The sequence below is a fragment of the Biomphalaria glabrata genome, chromosome 15 (assembly GCF_947242115.1).
Source record: "Biomphalaria glabrata chromosome 15, xgBioGlab47.1, whole genome shotgun sequence".
NCBI lineage: Eukaryota > Metazoa > Mollusca > Gastropoda > Planorbidae > Biomphalaria > Biomphalaria glabrata.
Window position 1 is genome coordinate 31,085,556 of NC_074725.1, and position 21,336 is coordinate 31,106,891.

Consider the following 21,336-nt stretch of genomic DNA (forward strand, 5'->3'; position numbering starts at 1 on the left):
TAATTATAAAGAAATAAACAGCTGTAAATAATATAACAATATGCCTAGTTTCTAAAAATATATACTTTTAATACCTTTAGAATATCAAAAAGGTTTTAAAATACTTAATTTCCCAGCTGTGGGGGCTTGTATACTGAGGTCATGGGTTCGTTTGTGTCAAAAAATTATTTAAAAAAAAAGCGATATACATTTAGATTTCACTAAAAAAAACAAAAAAACAAACATCATCACATACTGAGTTCTTCTTAAAGAAAAGTTTTAAAAACTGCTGCTAGCATCCTAATGTATTAGGGCTCTTAACACTGCGTCCTACCCTACTAGAGTCGAATTGGTTAAAATCTATTTATCAAATCAGTTTATATAATGTATATTTTTTAAAAAGTTTACACTTACAAAAACAGGATACAATTTACTGTAATGTGTTCAAATAGGCTATAATGTTGGACATGAGCAGCTTTCTTACACAAATATAAAAAATCATGTTTAAGTTACAAATCCATTTTTGTTTTTAAATTTCCCTATAACATGTTTTTGTTGTGATCTAGGTCATGAACTAATAAACAAATTCCCCCTTATACATCCTCAAATTTTGCCCCATCACTGGAATCCTGTTAAAATTAAGTTCACTTGCTTAGCCTTCTCTTTAGCTCTCTCATCATTTACAAAAAAATGCAAATTTCTCTCACCCCAACAACAAAACATATCTAGTCCTACATACCCACTGTGATAATGGTAAAACTCTTTAGTTCCGCAAAATACAAAAATGTAAAAAAAACAAAAAACAAAAGTAAACATAAAGCTTTCATTGCATTCTCTAATATTTGCCAATAAATATGCCTAAGTCTGTTGAACAATTTGGGCACCACACAAGATGTGTGAACTGTATTTCTCCATTTCTTTCTGGCCAATCACTAGTATTAAATTAAAGTAATTTAGTCCTCATGCACACAAACAATGGTTTAAACAGATATTCTATGTTCTCCAAAAAAAAAAAAAAGGGAAGATCAATCAATTTGATTTTATAAAGTTGTATATTTTTTAGAGTATTTACTCCATAAGTGAAACAAAAAAAAAAGTTTCATTATAAATTACATACACTCAGAATTTTGTTGTTTTTTTCAAACAGTCACTGATACAGTCTGAGGCGAATCTTCGTTTTTTTCTTTTCTTTTGACACCAACTAAAGGACTGGATGCTCTGCTCTTGCTCTCGCTCTCTAACTGCCGGGAGTAAGCATCACGGATGAGTCGAAAGGCTTGGGCGTTAGAATACGGAGTCTGTGGAAATGCATGTTTATGAGTCGCCCACGCTGAAATTTGGAATCCTCTTAAAAGGATAAATAAAACATCCCATGGCCCTTACTTAGAGTTAACTTGATGAATCAGTTTTAAAGCTATGACATTTTTTTTATTTATTTTAAGGCACAAACAATCTTTGGGCACTATGGAAACAACTAACCACATGCTCATGAGCTCAGAGTCATACTTAAGAGGGGAAATTGATTTCACAAAGTGAACATAATGACAGCTTAATTTGATAGTTTGTCGTATCTTTCCTCTACATTCATGTCTCCTAAGTTTTAAACTTGGTTGAACATTAGCACGACTAAATTTGTCACCTGATTTTAATAATGTTAATAAAATAAAGTTCCCTTTTCAGACCTTGCAGTCTACGGGGCAGATGAGATAAAGTTTGGTTAACAAGGGTGTCATGTGGCCAGCACAACAACCAACCGCCTTTACTTTCCCCAACTAATGTCAGGTACCCATTAGAGCTGGGTGGACCTCCGGTTCAGAAGCCAAGAGTTTTACCACTCAGCCACCACGCCTCCAATAATCTTTATACATTTAGTTATTAACTTTTGGTCCATTATCATTAGGAGTAACCTTCCTTTCTCATTTGCTTGTTTCCACATTATTGCAAGCAATTTATGACCTTTGACCTTTCCTGCTATTTCCAGTTTCTTTGATATATTTATAACCTAGATTTTTAAAAATTGCAATGTTTTTTTCTATATGCAACATAATGACAATCCAATTCAATGGGGAACATAATAGCTATTTAATTGTACAAACAACTTAATGACATGTAATTTCTATAGGCAACATAAAAACTGCCCACTTCTAGACACCAAGCAGCCTAGATTAAATATCAGCAATTCCCTACTAGTAATCTGCTTTAATGATAATCCCAATATTGATGAATGTATATAAATAACTAATAAACAAAAAATGTTCAAAGCAGTGAAGATCTAGATATGGAATAATAACTAACGGAAAAGCAATTACAGATTTTCAATTTCTAAATGATATGATACAAGGGAGAGTAGAAGTCCTAGTGGTGATATTGTATATTCGAATAATAAAAAGTTTATCACAATACGCTTTCAAAATATAAAGTTTCTCTAATTATTCATGGGTTTAAAACCTACATCTGAATATAATATCAATTTCTGAAATTTGATGGAATGGTGCCAACATTAATCTAGTAAATAAAAATTAATCTAAATACCTGAGTGATGGGATCCAAATATTTGGCAGGAAGTTTAGTCACAGGGCAAAGTGTCTTTCCAGGTGGCTTTATTTTACTGAAACATTCAACACAAGACTAGATGTAAAAAAAACTAAAAGAATCAACTTGATGTAAGAAAAGAAACATCTCAGGAAAAAACAAATAAAAGTCTAATGCTCAAACTAATGACAGTAAAACACTGAATCTATTTATACTTGGTTTTCCTTCTTTAAAATTTCTTAGACATGGGGTTTTCTTTTTATGCAAGAAGAAGGTGGCCGGTCGAATTCTGAACTGATGGCTTTCAAGTTAAAAACCCAGGTGAAAACTAGGATTGTGTTTATTATGGAATTTTCAGGACATCCCTGAGTCCACCCAACTATAATATAAATAAATAAATACGGAAAAGCTCCAGACTTTTGTTAACAGATGTCTATGCCGGAAATTAGAAATTAGGTGGTCAGAAAAGATAACTACTGTCAATTTGTGGGAGAGAACTAGACAAAAGATCATAGCCCAAGACATCACAAAACGAAAGTGGAGCTGGATAGGACACACCCTGTGAAAACCAGCTACCAATGTTGCAAGGCAGGCACTTGATTGGAATCCGCAAGGAAAGAGACCCAAGCAAACCTGGATGAGATCAGTCATCAGTGAAGCAGAGGATACTGGAATGACATGGGAGCAGATGAAGAAAGCTGCTCAGAACTGAGTTCGGTGGAGAGGTGTGGTTGCAGCCCTATGCTCCCCTAGGAGTGCACAGGATTAAGTCAAGTAAGTCAATATAAACTTTTACTGTCTTTTACTTTAGTATTTAAAATTTAGATTTAAGCTATTGCAATGTAATTTTGCAGATATTTGCAGCTAACCTTTGACTCTATGCATTCACATATAGCCTTTGACTCTATGCACTCAAAGAGAACCTTTGATCTATGCACTATCAACTTGAGAAAAATATTTCTACAAATATTGATAGAAGAATAAAGTAAACACTTACACTTGAGGAAAAATTTCTCTAAATGTTGACTCATCTGTGAAAGTTATAAAAGTGCGTTCACATTTCTCGTCAACTGTCAGCTCCGGCTTCTTCACCTCTGCCACTCTGTGTGGACGAGACAAACTTTTGATTCAACAAGATATTAGTGTAAACAAAACATCACTCAAAACATATTTAGAACAGCATTTGTTTTATCAAGTGTAATAGTCACATACATCTCTGAATATAATAAGTGATTTCTGAAGATGCAGAGTCTGTTTTTATTACAATACCTCTATTCAAGTCAGAACTTAATGGAACCTGTATCCAGGAACCTGTATCCAGCAGAAACTTGGATCAAGGAACCTGGACAGATGATCTCAAAAACTGTTCTAATGATTTTGTTAGAAATTTAACAGTTGATGTACATCACTGAGAAAAGAATTACTAGCTTCTTGGCCACAAACTCTAGTTTGGCTGTTATAATTTTTCAAAGTAAAAAATAAATAAATGTAAATTCGGCTGGAGACTATATCTAGGTCTATGTAGAGCCAACATGGCGAAGTCAGCCATATTACCGTAATTATGCCATGACTGAGTAAATTTAAAGTTGCTTAAACTTTATTGAAGTTAATAAGTGCTGTTTATATTTTTATTAAAAACTATATAAATAACATCTAGATTCTAAATCTAGATGCAGATTTAGACAGGATATTAAGAACTTTAGGTCTATTGTTAGATCTAGATGTCCATATAATGAACATATCAATAAATAATCACACAAATATACCTGCCTTACTAGCCGAATCAGAAAATGCATATTTCTTTTGCAGCTGACTGTGTCATCGATACAATACCCGAATTGAGCCCAAAAAAATTTTTTATTATATTTTTTTTAGGATTTTATTATATTTGAAGTTTAATAATAGAGGTATTGTCTTTTTAAAAAAAAATTATCTTAAATTTTTTTTTTTTTTTTTGTTTCGTCTGTTTCAGTGTCAACTTGAACAAATGCCATTCTAATATGTATTCATACAATGCATCACTGGCTATGTAAACAAATAACTTCATTTATTAACTAGAAAACTAAACTAACTAAAACTAACTAAACTAAACATTATTGGAGTAAACTTAGTCAAATGTTTCAAGTCTCTGTTTCCCTGATTTGTTTTTTTCATTCATAGCTTGCAATTTCAGCAACTATCTAGCCACTTTCCTGACACTGAAACCCATTTCTCCAACACTGTAACGATCAAGCCAGTTTCACTAACAATTTAGTTAGTTGTACAAATTCATACAAGTGCCATTAGAAAGCGGAATGGGTTGCCTGAATAAGCCAGGAAAACCAACGCTTAGCAGAGTTTAAGTCACCCATTAACATGCTTGACTAGATTTACACATGAAATGTATAGGATGTAATTATCTTCTTTTTTGAAGTAATGTCTGTAGTCTATAAGATAAGTTTACCTAGCTGTTAATTAAGCCAATTCCCTGTCTAATAATTAAGTCAGTTTCCCTGGCTTCTAATTAAGCCAGTTTTCCAAACTATCAACTAAGCCAGTTTCTCTTACAATCAAGCTAACTATTCTGACTGAATGCTTAAGGTAACCCAGTAACCTACTCTTCAGAGTCCACATCTACATCTGGCTCATAAGGAAGCTCTTCAATCAGAGGCATGGTCAAGGAATGGTAGCGTATGATGGGGCCTTGATAAACTTGTTTCACAACCCTTGCCCTTTTCTTCTCAAGCTCTAGCTTCTGATAGTTTTCTGTTGTAGATTCAGAGCACATAGAGATAGACTGACGACGATGTAACGCAATAGAGTTGTATCATCAAATAGCGATAGAAAAATGACTGATAGTGTTATTTATTAGTAAAAGTACCCCTTTTCGGTCCTTGCAATCTATATGTTTTTATGGCGGACAGTTATCGAGCGAGTCATGTGGCCAGCACAATGACCAACCCTTTTTTGTTTTACCCAAATAATGCTAGTTACTCACATTATCTGCCCTATAGATCACAAGGTCTGAAAAGTTAACTTTTACTTTTAAAAAATGATAAAACCTAATCATACAAAAATGTTAAACCTAATCATACAACAAAAATGTTAAACCTAATCATACAGAAAAGTTAAAAACCTAATCATACAAAAAATGTTAAAACCTAATCATACAAAAAATGTTAAAACCTAATCATACAAAATGCTAAACCTTATCATACAACAAAAACGTTAAACCTAATCATACAGAAAAGTTAAACCTAATCAAACAAAAATGTTTAACCTAATCATACAAAAAATTTTAACTTAATCATACAAAAAAGCTAAACCTAGTCTAATTCTGGTCCTATAACACAGTCTTACAAAGATGATAACTTTATTAGAAAACTTCTTAAAAAAGTAATTACCAAGACTTTTCATGTTTTGTATTTCTGTAATTTTGGCTTCTTCTAATAACTCCTCTTGTGTCATCCTACGAATGTGGGAAACATTTTTCTTGGCTGCCATATCTTTCAACATTTTGTCCTTCTCCAGATCTAACTTCTGCCGAGAAGACGCTGCTTCAGATTTAAGAGCTGTTGACCTTCGCACCGATTTCCTTTCTGATAGTAAAAAGTAAATTAAAATCCTCAGTTTAACCGGTTAAAAAAGAAATAATAGAAACAAACCTCAACTTATCTCACGAAATTTTATTTAATGAGCCCTAATCCATATAAAAAAAAAACCACTGCCATGATTTAAGTAATAAAAAGGCTGCCTGGTCCTGTGGTATGAGCTTTGGACTGTATATCATGATGGTCCTGAGTTTAAACTCTCTGGCTTCCATCCTCTTGCAGGAGATTTGGATTATGAAATTATCTTCATTTCTGACGGAAATTCAAAAAATGATAAACTAAAACAAAACAAGTAATGTTTGTTTGTTTGTTTTACATGTTTCGGATGTTCCTTCAGAGTTGAAGATAATTACTTCCTAGTCCAAACCTCCCGCAGGATGACGGGGGATGGGAGCGGGCAGGGTTTGAACCCTGGACCATCGATAAATCTGAACGACAGTCCAGCGTGCAAACCGCATGACCAGGCAGCCATCCCGGTGTGAAGCACTTAAAGCCTTTGAAAAGAAAAAAAAAAAATACCTATAAACAACAGACTTGAATGGAGATAAATATAAAAAGGATGTGTTTGGAGATGTAGGCTAGCTCTTCTCAAGCAGAAAAGGAGTTTGGAAAAGAATGTGTCCATTTGTTTTTCTTCATCCTTAGCAGACTACAAAATTCTTAGAAGTTGCAACATGTGCAGCAACATAAATGCTGAGTATGTATACAGTATACTACTCACCTGGGGACACATAGATTTGTACAGTTGATGGAATTTCTTTGGGCTTTTCTTTTTTGGGTTTCTTAACAACAGGTTTTTTTTCTTTATCCTTTTCACCTTTAGGATCCTAAGTTGAGGAGAAAATAAAAGAGAAAGAAACGGTAAGTGTGATGACTATTATAATCGCCATCAAACGTTCATTTGATTGAAGACTTTAAGGCTCAAATGCCCCCTTTTAAAAGCTCCCCGCCTTTGCGCTTTATGCATGTAAATTAAAATTTGGCAAGTCTGAGAAAAACATAAGATGGCTGAGGATCACTCGGAAAAGGGCAAAGAACATTAGATACAGTTTCCCTTTCTCCCTACAGTGAAGACAGTGAAGGTCAAAGATGGGCCTGAACCATTCAAAATAGTAAGCAATGGGATATATGCCTACCCTGCAATGGAATATGATAGCTTGTACAGGCCTTCATAACAAGGGTGCCTCATGTGCTTTTAAAGATTTTACACAAAATAGACTGGCTTACTGGCATTTTTTTTTCTCCAATTTTTATAATTTTTCTATAGTCAAACTATTTGTCTCAGAAGAAACTAATTATTAAAAATAGTTTTTCATAAACCTTTTGAATTTGTCATCTATTTAAAAAAATATTTAAATTAAAATTTCACACAGGGGGCAAGGTGACTGAGTGGTGAAGCGCTTGGCTACTGAGCTGGGTGGTGTCAGGTTTGCGGCCCGGTGAAAACTTGGATTTTCAAATTTCAGGATTTTTAGGGCACCTGAGTCCAGCCAACTCTAATGGGTACCTGACATTAGTTGAGGAAAAGTAAAGGAAGTTGGTTGTTGTGCTGGCCACATGAAACCCTCGTTAACAGTGCACCACAGAAACAGAAGATGACCTTTACATCATCTGCCCCAGAGATTGCAAGGTCTGAAAGAAAAACTTAATTTTTTTAAATTTTACAACAGTCCTGCATTTTCTTCACAGCTCTAGAAGTGATTTTTTCCCACTGTTGTTTACTGACAAGCATATTGAGCTTATGTGTTACAGCAAGTTCTTAGCTAAGTTTTCAGTGTTCAAAAAATAGAAAAGCAAATTGCAAGTCACAGCACTTACTTTGTAAGCTTTTGTCACCACTCCTTTTCTTTTCTTGGTTGGTTTGCCTTCAACATCATCATCACTTTTCACCTCATCATTTTCATCTATGCTAAAGTCTGAATCGATAACATCATCGGAATCGGACTGAGAGGAGTTATAATCTTTATCTTCCTCTTCCTGTTGATGGCAGAGTGAACAAAATCAGAGTGAACATTTTTCAACAGACAATACATAAATTAGAAGCTAAGTTTTTCTATGAACCATGAGACACGAAGCATGACAAATCTTTATTAATTAAATGACAATGTTAATGACTCACTTCATCGAAGCCTCCATATGTTGTTTTATAAAAATCATCATCATCTTCGGCTTCTAACAGCTTCGACATCTTATTTCCAGCGTTGATACGCTTCTCTCTCTGTGTGGCTAACATTGTCAAGTGTGTCTTTTTGTTGCAATATATACCAGTATATTGATCTACAAAGGTAAAGTCATACTCATAGTAGAAATAATATTTTGAGAAGAATACATTAATACAATAATAAATAATATTTAAAATACATACAATAACAATTACAATATTTAGAGTAATACGGTTACTAAAGTGAACTAAAGTTACTTACAGAGTTGAGTAACTTACTCTTAGTGAAAAAGTCTTACTACTTAGACTTACTAACTAGAATCTCATCTATTACTTACTAGTAAATACTAGAATCTAGTACTACGGTCTTAGTAAGTTTAAAGTTACTACTGAACTTACTTAACTTATCGTCTTATTACCACTTATTTTGACTTATTCACATTATAGTGATTATAGACTATAATCACTATATACTAGATCTATATTTACTCTGAGATCTTATTATTTTTTTTATAAAATCTACATATCTAGATTTTTCTAGTCTACTCCCAGTGTTTTGGATATAATAAGTAATAGATCTAGATCTATAAGTCTAGAATCTATAACTAGATCTAGAATCTAGATCTAGGTCGTCTATTTTAAAAGCCTAGAAATGCATTGGTGACCAGCAAACAGCGAAAATATTTTTGGCTACCTTTCTGTATACAGGTACTGTAACTGTATGTGGTTCGATAGATCTATTTATTTAGCTGTGAAACTTGTGTAGCGGGGATTGAGAGCTGTTACTAACAGTGTTAGTAGTGTTAGAACTCTGAAACTAGTCTAGATGATAATATTAAATCTAATAGCAGACTTTTTAAAGTCGGTAAACAACGACAATAAGACTAGATCTAGATGTAGATTATAAGAGAAAACGAATAACGATGGACGTATGAATACATTTTTTTTTCTAAATCTAAACAAATACGTAAAAATAGCATCGGGAATTCGTTTTTCTTTATTTTTGTTTATAACTGGATTCTAGATTCTAGATCTAGATTCCCTAGATTCTAGATCTAGACTAGTCTAGACTATAGTTTATATGAAAAAGATGATCTAGATCTAGATAGATCTTATCTTATCTAGTAATATTACTTTTAGACTAGATTTCTCTACTTGTATTTAATTTTAAATTCTAATAAGTTCTAGAATCTAGCTGCAGTCTTGAGTCTAGACTAGTACTAGTAGCAGCTAGATAAAACTAGATTCAAGATTGCCTCCCTAGTTCTGTCAGTCGGACCCTAGATCATGAGAATGAATGAATGCATGATCATCTGACATCTGTCGATCTGATAATCATCATCTCACTAATCATAATGATTCACTAATTGGAGTAATCTAAATCTCGGTCACAGTGATTGAATGATATTCAGTTCAGTCCAATCATCAGTCAATGTAATCACTGTGCACTGACTCAGTGAGTGTCTCTCAGAGACTCTCTGACTACTGAGTCAGTGACTGTCGTTGTCACCGTTGTGTCATCTCTGTCCATTGAGCTCCTGTAACCGAATCCCTTTATTTTCCCGGTCAGCAGCTATTCTTAGTTGTCTTAACTTAGTCTTAGAAATCTAGATCTATATCATAATAATTAAAATGCAATCTAATTATTAGGTGAAACTTTACACTGTCACTTTACTGTAACTTTACATCAAAGGCAAAGACCACTTAATAAAATAGACCTATAAATATAGATATCTACTTTAGTAACTTTATATAGATTTTTATAGATCTAGTTCTAGAGTTAGTAGAGTCATGCAGCTCCAGTAGCACATCATTGACATTGGATGGCTGGTATGCATGCTAGACTGCTGTTTCATATCGATGTCCCGGGTTCATACCCAGTCCACTATCATCCCTTGTTGTCCTGCTAGAGGTTTAAGCTAGGATGTAGATTATCTTCAACTTTGAAGGAACATCTTAAAATGTAAAGAATATAAAATATTTTTACAAACATTGGATTCAATTTTCATAAATTTGGAGACATTAATGATGATTAATCACTGATTCCTGAGTAATCATAAGTGATGGTCATGAAAGTAAGAGCAGCAAGAATGAAGATGAATTGTTTACATTTTAGGATAAATCTGGTCTAGGTCTAGATTACTAGTGAGCTTAGTAGAATCTAGAATAAAGTCTGAATAATCTACATCAACCTGTCAACCAAGTCTTGAAACATAACAAATTCAGCAACAATAGCTGCATCATCCGCCGTTCTCAATTTTGGTTAATATTCTAACTAGCCCCCCCCCCCCCCCCCCCCCCCCCCCAGTTTGAGAAATGCTGTTATTAGTTTTATTCACTCATTAGATCTATTTCTACAAGGTTTGATTCATTGTCTACTACCGGCACTGTATTTACAATTTTTAGTTGTCTGTCAATCTTTTTATTATATTTTTATGATAATTTTTTGTAAACTATAGATTTAATGGTAATTATTTTATAGTTCTAAATACTACATTAAACCTTCAAGCCTAAAATATGATTTTGTCATTTTTTTTTTTAAAACTAGATTTGAGCATGTAAGAACTAAGTGTCATAGATTCATTTGAAAACAGCAATGCAAGTCTTTCTAAGAAATACTTTCAAGACATCTGTAATCAGTGTAAGCAGTATTAGCAAGTTTATGAGTAAACAGAACATCATATCAAGGACACTATTTAATCTGCACACTCCACAGATTTTATATTTAACTTGCGGTACATCTTTCAGTGTCTTCCCTTTGATTCACTGCAGTCCTATCAAATCTGTGTTAGACTGCAATATCAGACTCATCCTCTGCCAGAATCGGACAATCTTCACGCTACGAAACAGGTTATTCAGGTAAAATTCGTTCCAGGCATTTGGTATTGTCATTTGTGAATAATAGAAGTACCTGGTAGGCATTGTCATTTTAGCACTCATGTAAAATTCATTCCAGGCATTTGGTATTGTCATTTGTGAATAATAGAAGTACCCGGTAGGTATTGTCATTTTAGCACTCATGTTTATGCGTGTAATGTTATCACAGTGCCTTGAGCCTACAATTTGTTTGTTAACACCACTCTATAAATTAAACAATTATTATTAAATTATTATTGTCTTAAAGCTCTTCACTAAATATTACCAGTACAAAGACAGTTAAAACATAAGACTGAGCTGAAAAGAAAAAGGATTATTAAACTAAGCAAAAACTTGAAAATATTGAACAGAGACCAAATTAATTGAATCCCAGAGATTCTTCTAGACTCCTAGATGAGATGTGGATTTTCTCCTTCACCACTGTTTATAGTTTGTGTGTGCATAGCTATTCTGTCAAATACATTGAAATTACTTCCCTTAACCATATCTACACTACCAGAACTTACTAAGGAGTAAACAATTTTATTGAACATAAAAACTCAAGCTCTTAACCACTCATCCAGCATGCCCCCAAATGTAATGTAATATTGAAGTGTATATTTCTATGTCCACAGCTCTCAATTAGGTCAAGGTAGTGATATTGAAGGTCGCCCTGTTGACGCTGTTGTAATAAGTCAAGTAACTATCAATATGACGACTCACAATGTTCTACATAATCAAACTGAAAACTATTTCTTTATCGTATTAAAAGGTTAGCAGTAGCGGTAGTTGTTATTTACTGAGACAGAATCTTGTGACTTTTATCAAGCTCTATCCTGCAATAGTTAGCGTGGTGGTTGGGTGGTTAAGCGCTTGGCTGTTGAACCTGGGGTCCTGGCTTCAAATCTCTGTGGAGACTGGGATTTTTAATTTCAGGATTTTTAGGGCGTCCCTGAGTCCATCCAACTTTAATGGGTACCTAATTTCATTTGGGGAAATTAAAGGCAGTTGGTTTTGTGCTGGCCACATGACACCCTGCTTGTTAACTGTGGGCCACAGAAACAGATGACAATAACATCATCTGCCCTATAGAGCGCAAGGTCTGAAAGGGGAACTGTACTATGCAGCAACAGTCACTGCACATTTCTTATTTCAGCAATTTTGATCCATGTAATAATTTTGCAGCTCTAACTTTACAGTTCCAAGTTTGAAAATGATATGGTAATTAAAATATTTTTGTTAATCAAAGACATTGCCATCACCATTGTCACTTTCAATTCAATTTCAGGCTTGGAATTAGAATGAGATTTATTTTGATAAGAGTTCCAAGTGGAAGGGCTGCTTACAACTACCAAGCTTTACTAGTCAACATAAAGTTACATTTTCATTTCTCAGTCTATTTGACTTGATAGGATATAAGAAAACAATATTTGAACTTTAAATTACCAAGCTTTACTAGTCAACATAAAGTTACATTTTCATTTCTCCTGAGATGAGGGCTAAGGACGTTGGCGGCCTTAATTATTGCTCCGGCAGGAGTGTGTGCATATTGGCCTGCAAGAGGGTCCGAAACTTAAACGTGGAAAGTCCACTCTGCTCATCACTTCCACTGTTAGCTAGAGTTTCCCACAATGGGGAGTGGTTTGACGAAGGTTTTTTGACATCCCCAGTATCAGAACTGCCACTGGGTTAGACGCGTTTCTCTACTACCACGTCGGGGGATGGGCTAGATAGAGCCTAACTCATGAGCGCAAAAGAGACGCCCAGCTCAGTCCGCGGAGGCCGTGCCAGTCAGCCCAATTTTGCTCATTAGAGAGACCCGCCAATTAGCTGAGTCCCAGGAGAACCCGACCAACCCTTGAGTTGGTGTCCAGCGCTATCCGCTTTTTGGAGAACCCGTGGGTCTCTTAGTCACCGTTGCCCCGGGGCTTCACAGAGGGGGGGGGGGGCTGGACATAACCCCTTTGTTTGCACTTTTACAATTGCCGACTGCTCATTCATCAGTGGCAAGTAACCAGTACCCTTGGCCACCCCTCTATAGAGCGGGGTGTTCACCCGTGACCACGTTGAGGTGGTACTGGAACGCCATTTATTTCTCAGTCTATTTGACTTGATAGGATATAAGAAAACAATATTTGAACTTTAAACTGAGTGGTTTCTCGTGATGGTCGACTAAAGTATATTTAAAAAATATATTGTCTGTAAGGAAATTTGTCTTACAATTTGTGCATTACACCAAACAAAACATTATAACTATAGAAAACCAAATTGTACATTCACACCAGACTCACTCATAATTTACATGTGAAAAGTTTATATCAGATTGTATCTATTTGACCCTAACCCTTGTTTGTCTTTGCTATCAGTGTCTTGTATCTCTTTTGTGATGGTAAAATCACAAAATCCTGACCCAAAGGGTGATTTTTTATTTCTAGAATCTTTTTAGCTTTTTTTATGGATATTTGTCTCAAACAGCTGCCCCAATGGGGTTTGTTTTTTTTTGCCACTGACTTTACCAGCAGCATTTAGGATTCTATGAAGTTTATATTTATTTTTAATGCTCAGTAACTTGACTTGTACAATTTTGACATTCAGAAATGAAGATTATTACATCCTGGTACAGGACAATCAGGGAATGGTTTGTTTTGGGATGACAGACTGATATTCATACCTCATGACCAGGCAGCCATGTCTAAACTGAAAATTCTCGCAGTTGTTAAGTCGGTTCATTCTTTTAAAATGCAAATTTTTTGGTCATCAGGTGAAGAAAAGAAGTTGGCCAAACTGGAGTATGTTTGGATCAAACCAGGACTTGTGGATCTATATCACACAGAGGTTCCAGCGGAGTATCAAGGACAAGGGATAGCCAAACAACTAGTTCTTGTATGTCATGGTTCATAATTACTGCATTTGATTTATTTAGTAAACTAGTTTTTTTTTTAACAATAATTCTATACTTATAACACTAATTTTTCTTCTCGAGGATCAGTAATCCTATATCTGAGATGAAGCAGGCAGGCAGTTCTCCGTATAGTTTTTTTTCTATAGGAGGGTTTTTGGAGCCAGAGTCTTGCTTGGGCCTCTTGATATAGTATAAAACTTTGATGGACATGGTCAGCATTCTCATTTGTCAAGTTAATTGATTGTTGGGTAACCACACCAGTAAGCTGAAGGAGGGGCTTGTTAGCCATGGCTGACTACCCACCTAGGAAAATGGAAACTCTGAATTCAAACCTCTGTTGCCTTGTAGATATACCAAATCATGGGAAAGGCTTCGGGAGTCAACCCTGAGGAAAAATCAGGAGCTGGCGACCCTAAGGCAGTTTGCAGCACCCGGTGCTACACCCTGGCAGAACCTGCGACGCCACTGACCCCAAACTTTATCGGCACTGCCATTCGTTTAGATACATCAGCTGTGTGGAGGGGGGGGGGACTGATGTGTGGGCGACATCGTTCCAACCACAGCTAATGCCCAGGCATTCATCTCATTTCCATGAGATGATCCATAGTCGCTTTGCGACTGAAGGAGTCCATAGAATGCCTCACCAAATGATTTTGAACAGTAAGATTGGTTCTTTGACAAGAGATTTACTGGCAACTGGTTCCACAACTATTTGTTGATTACAAGTAGTTCAGTGAAGCATGGTTACCCAACAATTAACTTGACAAATGATTCACTGATAATTGGCTCATCAAAATGGTTCATAGACAAATGGCTCAATGGCATTTTATTTATGTGTTTAAAATTATCCTTAACATTTTTATAGTGTGTAGAGGTGCAGAAAAATATGCAGGTTGCAATTGGGTTTATGTAGTCATGTGAAACACTGCACTCATCCTTAATCCTGGGAATCGAAGACATTGCCATTAAACATATTTTTGTTATTAGCTTTTTCTATGTGAAAATTTCTTTTTCATCTTCTAAGCAAAGAATACTGAATTAAAACATAAAAACATACCGGTACCTGTATTAAGGTTAAATAATTAATATCTCTACACATCAATGATAATAAAGTAATGTGATCTATATGATGGTAACCTTACATAGTTATAGAATTAGGCTATAATGTCTTTTAAAAAATTATCATCTGGTTCTATTTCTTTATTTCTGAAATTTTTTTTTTTTTCTTTTGCTATGCACAATTGTTGTTTTTCTTTCCTGCCTAGTCTCAAGGGGATATTCATTAAGTTAACCATAGTTGTTTATTGTTTAAAGTTAGGCGTTTAAGATCAAACTTGCATTCAAAAGATTTCTTATTTCTCTTTTTTTCTCTTTAAAAAATAAAATATGGTGACTTGAATTAAACCCCTAGGGGAGCATAGGACCCCAACCACACCTCTCCACAAACTCAGTTCTGAGCAGCTTTCTTCATCTGCTCCCATTTTATCCAGTATCCTCAGCTCTGCTGATGACTGACCTCTTCCAGGTTTGCTTGGGTCTGCCCACTTTCCTCGCATATTCCAATAAGTGCCTGCCTTTCAACATTTCTTTATTTGTCCTGTCCAGCTTCACTTTCACTTTTTAATATCCTGGGCTACAGGTTTTTGCTAGCTTCTCTCTCACAAGCTGATCTTATCCTATGAAATACAGAAGTTACTTCAAAAAAGATGATTACATCCCCTTTGCGTGTTTCTAGGTCAATCTAGTCATGCAATGACTTAAACTCTGCCAAGTCCTTAGTTTACCTGGCTGACTCAGGCAACCCATTCCATGCTCTAATAGCACTAGGAAAGTAGGAGCATTTGTTCAAATTTGTCCTAGCATAAGAAACAAGGAATGTGATAATGGATATTTTTTGGGGGGCTACCTAATTCCCAATATCCAGCATAGGTAACTGTTTGTTACCGGTACGTGAAAAAAAAAAAAACGCAAGAAAATTAAGAGGAAGATTCCTCCTAAGGATGCTATGTATTAACAATGATCACTTGCTAAAAAGTTCCAAAAAAATTATTTTATGCACTTTAAAATGCACAGTTTATCATCAATTCTTTAATACTTAGTATCTGTACCAGTACATCAAAAAAGAAAGTAATTTGTAAAGTAAAAAAAAAAACTTCATGAAAAACCTTAACATTCTCCTAGCTAATAAACATACTTGCTACGTCTTTTCATCCCCACCTCTTGTGGTATTCAGGCAAGACCAAAACTTACAAGACATATTAGTGCAGACTAAATTGCACATCTCGAGTGAACCTGGCACTTGGCCATGTAAACGACGCAACTGTCAGACATGCAAACACACTCTCGCCACACCCTCCATCACTAGTCCTAAAATCACTAGTTTGCTTAACCATTTAGTCCAATATGGACTAGCCTAAATTCAACAACAGACTACATTGATGAGATAGTCTATTTTATGAAGGAAAAAATAAATAATCTATATTCTTTAAGATGCATGTAATATGAAACACTATTATATGTTCTGGTGTCTTCTATTCAACACTAGGCTGCATTGAATGCTCTGTGTACAGAAGGGGTGACTATTAGACCTACTTGTAGCTATGTGCAGAAAGTGCTACGTGAGAACCAAACACAGCAATACATTGGTCACATTGAGACGGGTTTCAAGATTTAACAATATACAGAATGATGTGTAGCATTTGTTGAGAATGATTTTATGTTCTAATGTACCAGTATAGGATTTGTTGAGAATGATTTTATGTTCTAATGTACCAGTATAGGATTTGTTGAGAATCATTTTATGTTCTGATGTGTAGAACATAAAATCATTGAGAATGTGAGAATGATTTTATGTTCTGATGTGTAGAACATAAAATCATTGAGAATGTTGAGAATGATTTTATGTTGATGTGTAGCATCATTTGTTGAGAATGATTTTATGTTCTGATGTACCAGTATAGGATTTGTTGAGAATGATTTTATGTTCTGATGTACCATTATAGGATTTGTTGAGAATGATGTACCATTCTGGTGTGTAGCATTTGTTAAGATTGACTTGATATTCAAGTGTAAATTGTTACTGGTATATAGTTTTTGAGAATTTGATATTTAGTGTATCAATAGTTGAATATTATATCAAGGTACCTGGTATCAGTTGTTGAATGGATATTCCAGTGTATGAAGCACTTTTTAAGAATGGTTGGATGCTTTTCTTTCATACATCTGTCCCATAGAGTACAGGTATATATTTATTTTAGTAACTGGAATAATAACTATGTTAAACAGTTTTTTTGTTTTTCTTAAATTATTCTTATATTTTTCTACAGTGTATGTGAATTTCATGCAAAAAAAAAAATAACAGGGATACTAAAATTCAGTTAATATTTGGGGGATTGAGTCATTTAGTCAGGTGTAAAATACATTCTTTTTTGGGGGAGTAATTAATTTTAGCTCGTTATTTTCACCAGCCTGTTGGCTACTGGATGTCATGTACATTAGCTACTTACCATAAATTCAGGATATATTGCTGGTAGAGAAATTTGATTGAAACTTATTCTCAGTTGCTATCTTTTGGCCTATATTATTAACATCTGGCAACAGTTTCTCTAGTAGCTGTTGATGACAGGTTTCCTCAGTGTGTGGCCAGATATTCAGTTTTCCCAGAGATTCTTTTATTGTGAGCAGGAACTGTACCATAGATAGTTATCCGACTTAATATATATTTTTAAAAGAAGTGAAAAGGCTATAATTTAGAAATACTCTAAACTGAATGGTTGAACCTTTAGTGGCACAGATCCATCTATAGATTTTATGGATAGCACAGCCTACATGAAGTCTTCATTGTCACATGAAGTATAGCCAAAAGTATTTTATTTAGACTTGTCATGATTTTACAAACCATTTCGAAGAGCCAATTATCAGTGAATCATTTGTCAAGTCAAGTTAATTTTTGGGTAACCATGCCTCCCTGAGGAACCAATTGTCTATAAACTACTTGTCAATGATGCCTCCCTGAACAAACTAATGTGGAACCAATTGTCTATAAACTACTTGTCAATGAACTAGTTTTAATGTTCAAAATAATTTGGAATAATTATAGAACTACCTGTACTTCCTTTTAAAAAGCTAGTTTACTAAATACAACCCTAGTCTTAATGATTATAAATACTGAATTCCACTATTTTGGTTAAGTTTACCATATTGAAGTATCTCATGTAGAGGTTCAATAGTCTCTAAATCATCTCTGCTTAAAGTAAACCAAAATGTGTACCAGTAATACTGGTAATTACAGTACATTTGTGAAGAGTTTTACAAACAGTATTTACCACAACAGCAAAGTTGAACAGGCACATTTACAGAACACCAAAGTTGAACAAACATTATTTACCTGTTTTATACATTTTATTTTTATCAATTCAGTGTAAAAAAAAAATGTTTATGTACAATATAATTACAAAAACAAATCATCTAATCTAATCACAATTGCAGATATTCTGAAAAGAAATAAAGAACTCTGGTATTATGCAGAACTCTTTAACTAATGGCTGGTGGTAATATGTTTATTTGAATTCCCCCTAAGGGAAATGTTGCAAAACTCCATTTCTAGATCTGAGAAATTATGATGTAAGACAAATCTTGTGTACAGCCTTACAAAAAATTGCACAGATCTCGAGTGACATGGACAGGTTCAACATCACAGAAAGTTACTTCAAACTTTTTAGACAAGCAATCTGCTGTTGTTTTTTCCTTAAACGAGATGATTCTAAATTCGTGGGGCAAATGGCAGGAATGATAAACACTGAATTAATCCCAGATTTCATTTAAATTCATAGATTTTTTTTCATCATTGTCCTAGATATAGCTGACCTAATAGTAAATAATGTCTATATTACCCTCTACTAAAACCAGTAAGGACCTCCCTGATCAAAATATTTCCAACCTTACACTTTCGGTCATTATACAAAATAAAAAACATCTAGTTCTAACTTTTGTTGGGTACAAGTATTTAAAAAAATAAATTTCATCAAAGTTTGGAGTTAGCTTTCATCATGATACTTCTAGTACTTAAGTCAGAACCACTCTTGTTAGATAAAAACATGTCTCAAATCCTATAGTTTTGGTAGTTTTACCCAGGTAACTGCCATGACACCGAGAAACTAATATTTGTGGATATCAATGAATTTCAACTACCAGTACTAGTAAAATAGCCCAAAGTAGCAGTTTTGACAAAGTCACTAAATTATAAGCCTATATCCCCTCATTATAAAGGTATTGTTAAAAAAAAACTTCAGCCATTATACAAGGCTGATCCTGAAGATAAGTTTGGCCTTTCTATGCATAAATATGTTTCCATGTAGTCTGTATCCAACTGTACAACAGGATGTACATTGCTGCCCCAAACACTAATCACATGTCAGAATTCTATTGAAAGTGTAGCCTTGTCACAATAGAATTCAAGGAATGAGCCAATACCAGAAAAACAAAATGCTGCCAGATAACAATACAGTGTGATGCTCAGGACCAACTAGTGATACAAATCACTGTAGTGATAGCGACCTGGAAAATACACAAAAAAAACAATCCATTAGAGTAATCCTGGCAGAAGCAATCACTGATTTTGAAAAACAATGTACATGTAACTTAAACTTTAAAGCCAGAATAGCTAGCAAACCATCATGTTAAAATAGAGGGACATTTTTTTTTCCAGCCAGCGTGAACAATGAAATAATTTAATGGTCAATAGGTCTTAAAACGTACATTTTTCATCAATGTAGATAAAAGGAATAACGGGGGGGGGGGGGGGGGGGGGGGGGGGGGGTCACAAATTGATACAGGTACGAAGAAAATAATGCTTTTGTAATAAGCAACACATGTTCTTGACAAATGTCTTACAAAAATGTAAACCATATTATTTAGCCCACATGACAAGTTAGATGCCTCAAGCTCAATGCAAAGAAAACCTTGTTTTAGTTGAAGTGTAACTAAGATAATGGTCTATTTATTGAAGAATAATAACACTTAGTTGAGAATTCAAGACAGTTTGACTATCAATTAGAGCAAAACACATCAGGCCTGGCAGGAACACAAGCAATATGTTCTTTACTACTATACAGTAAGTGTTATTAAAGTTTCGGATGTTCCCTCTGATTAGAAAATTATTACATCCTTGCCAGAATCTCCCAAGGACAGCAGGAAGGGGGTGGGAAAGAGATGGGCAGAGTTTCAATACAGTACCGGTACCACAGAGATGACCAGGCAAGTATCTAATCTAATCCAAAATGTAGGATCTATATTAGAAAAGAGATGGAATAGGGAATGGATACCACACCCTCTGCAATAACTGCATATCTGTTGAATATTTATGTATCAACTTCACAATGCTTTGCTGACAGTTTACATTACGGTATTTCAAAGAATTTAACGAAGACTTTTGGATCGAATTTCTGAAGCGTACAATCTACCTTGCCACAGAAAATAAACTTCTAATATCCATGGATGCCAAACAAGAATACATAATTTTACTAACACACACATACAAATAGAAGCACTTACCATCACACAGTTAAAAATTAGTACCCTCAGCTCACACCACACCACTGGCTCAAGCACTTTCAGATACAACTGTAATCATCCAAACTTTGCTTTAGTCTTGCAGACTCCTTAACTTCACGCAGGCTTCAACTCTCTGAGTAGCTAACCAAACATACCTCAATTGTCAATTAAGCAAATGCACTGAAGCTGTCAATCTAGATGTATACTCATTTATCTTTCAATGAAAAGTACATTTGTGCATTTCACAAACCAATAGTCTCATGGTAACTGTCTTTTTCTTTTAATGTGTTAGTTTCTTGATGTGTAGGACCTTTAGGTTGTTTTACTACAAAGGGTGTATATTGTTTAGTATTTAATGAGAGTTTAGATATATATATATTTAAATATATATGCATTCATATATATATCAATCAAATTATTGAAGTTATACAGCCTATTTTGAAACAAGGTTAGTTTAAGATTATTCTTAATTTTTATTCATATGTTTTGATTTTTTTTCCCTAGAGATTTTGCTGTCAATATCCAGAAAAAAAAAATTGAGTTCCATATAAATGAAATGACATTTTCTTTTGTATAGTAGGATATCGCTATAAAATTGAACAGTTAGGCATACAAATTTCAATATTTACTTATTTATTCATTTTATAGAGAATATAGCTCATAATTGTCAAAGCAGTCAATAGAAGGGTGATACATTTGCGAGTCAATGCTATGAAGGGAATATATTTTTTTTTTAAATTTTGGAATCCAAGTAACAGTAGGCA

General features: G+C 34.5%; 2 protein-coding genes across 9 annotated transcripts; one reads left to right on the forward strand and one right to left on the reverse strand.

Moving 5' to 3' along the window:
- Positions 1 to 48: 48 nt before the first annotated feature.
- Positions 49 to 9,158, reverse strand: LOC106069675 (vacuolar protein sorting-associated protein 72 homolog). 6 transcript variants are annotated; one of them, XM_056011712.1, is made up of 9 exons: positions 8,957 to 9,158; positions 8,221 to 8,378; positions 7,920 to 8,078; positions 6,823 to 6,928; positions 5,895 to 6,089; positions 5,109 to 5,256; positions 3,509 to 3,631; positions 2,512 to 2,587; positions 49 to 1,277 (listed from the first exon to the last, which is right to left on the reverse strand). In XM_056011712.1, exons 2-9 carry the CDS (start codon positions 8,332 to 8,334, stop codon positions 1,119 to 1,121), a joined length of 1,080 nt encoding a protein of 359 aa, XP_055867687.1. In that variant the 5' UTR covers positions 8,335 to 8,378; positions 8,957 to 9,158; the 3' UTR covers positions 49 to 1,118. The 6 variants fall into 6 exon arrangements, with proteins under 6 accessions (XP_055867687.1, XP_055867686.1, XP_055867689.1 ...); XM_056011711.1 differs by lacking the exon at positions 8,957 to 9,158 and adding an exon at positions 8,662 to 8,941; XM_056011714.1 differs by lacking the exon at positions 8,957 to 9,158 and adding an exon at positions 8,601 to 8,941.
- Positions 9,159 to 9,233: 75 nt separating this feature from the next.
- Positions 9,234 to 17,307, forward strand: LOC106069678 (uncharacterized). Of its 3 annotated transcripts, none has more exons than XM_056011715.1 (5): positions 9,234 to 9,386; positions 10,811 to 11,121; positions 11,754 to 11,890; positions 13,880 to 14,001; positions 16,566 to 17,307. In XM_056011715.1, exons 2-5 carry the CDS (start codon positions 10,859 to 10,861, stop codon positions 16,692 to 16,694), a joined length of 651 nt encoding a protein of 216 aa, XP_055867690.1. In that variant the 5' UTR covers positions 9,234 to 9,386; positions 10,811 to 10,858; the 3' UTR covers positions 16,695 to 17,307. The 3 variants fall into 3 exon arrangements, with proteins under 3 accessions (XP_055867690.1, XP_055867691.1, XP_013084842.2); XM_056011716.1 differs by lacking the exon at positions 9,234 to 9,386 and adding an exon at positions 9,493 to 9,827; XM_013229388.2 differs by lacking the exon at positions 9,234 to 9,386 and adding an exon at positions 10,560 to 10,623.
- The last annotated feature ends 4,029 nt before the right edge of the window (positions 17,308 to 21,336 follow it).

What these genes read in the sequence shown, in the direction of transcription:
- LOC106069678 (XM_056011715.1), top strand. Translation starts at nt 10,859, where the DNA reads ATGCAAGTCTTTCTAAGAAATACTTTCAAGACATCTGTAATCAGTGTA. An exon ending in TTTCTTTATCGTATTAAAAG is followed by an intron (nt 11,891 to 13,879) that starts GTTAGCAGTAGC and finishes TTTGGTCATCAG; the next exon opens with GTGAAGAAAAGAAGTTGGCC. An exon ending in TAGCCAAACAACTAGTTCTT is followed by an intron (nt 14,002 to 16,565) that starts GTATGTCATGGT and finishes ATTCAACACTAG; the next exon opens with GCTGCATTGAATGCTCTGTG.
- LOC106069675 (XM_056011712.1), bottom strand. Translation starts at nt 8,334, where the DNA reads ATGTTAGCCACACAGAGAGAGAAGCGTATCAACGCTGGAAATAAGATG. An exon ending in TGGTGACAAAAGCTTACAAA is followed by an intron (nt 6,929 to 7,919) that starts GTAAGTGCTGTG and finishes TCCTCAACTTAG; the next exon opens with GATCCTAAAGGTGAAAAGGA. An exon ending in ACAAATCTATGTGTCCCCAG is followed by an intron (nt 6,090 to 6,822) that starts GTGAGTAGTATA and finishes TTTTACTATCAG; the next exon opens with AAAGGAAATCGGTGCGAAGG.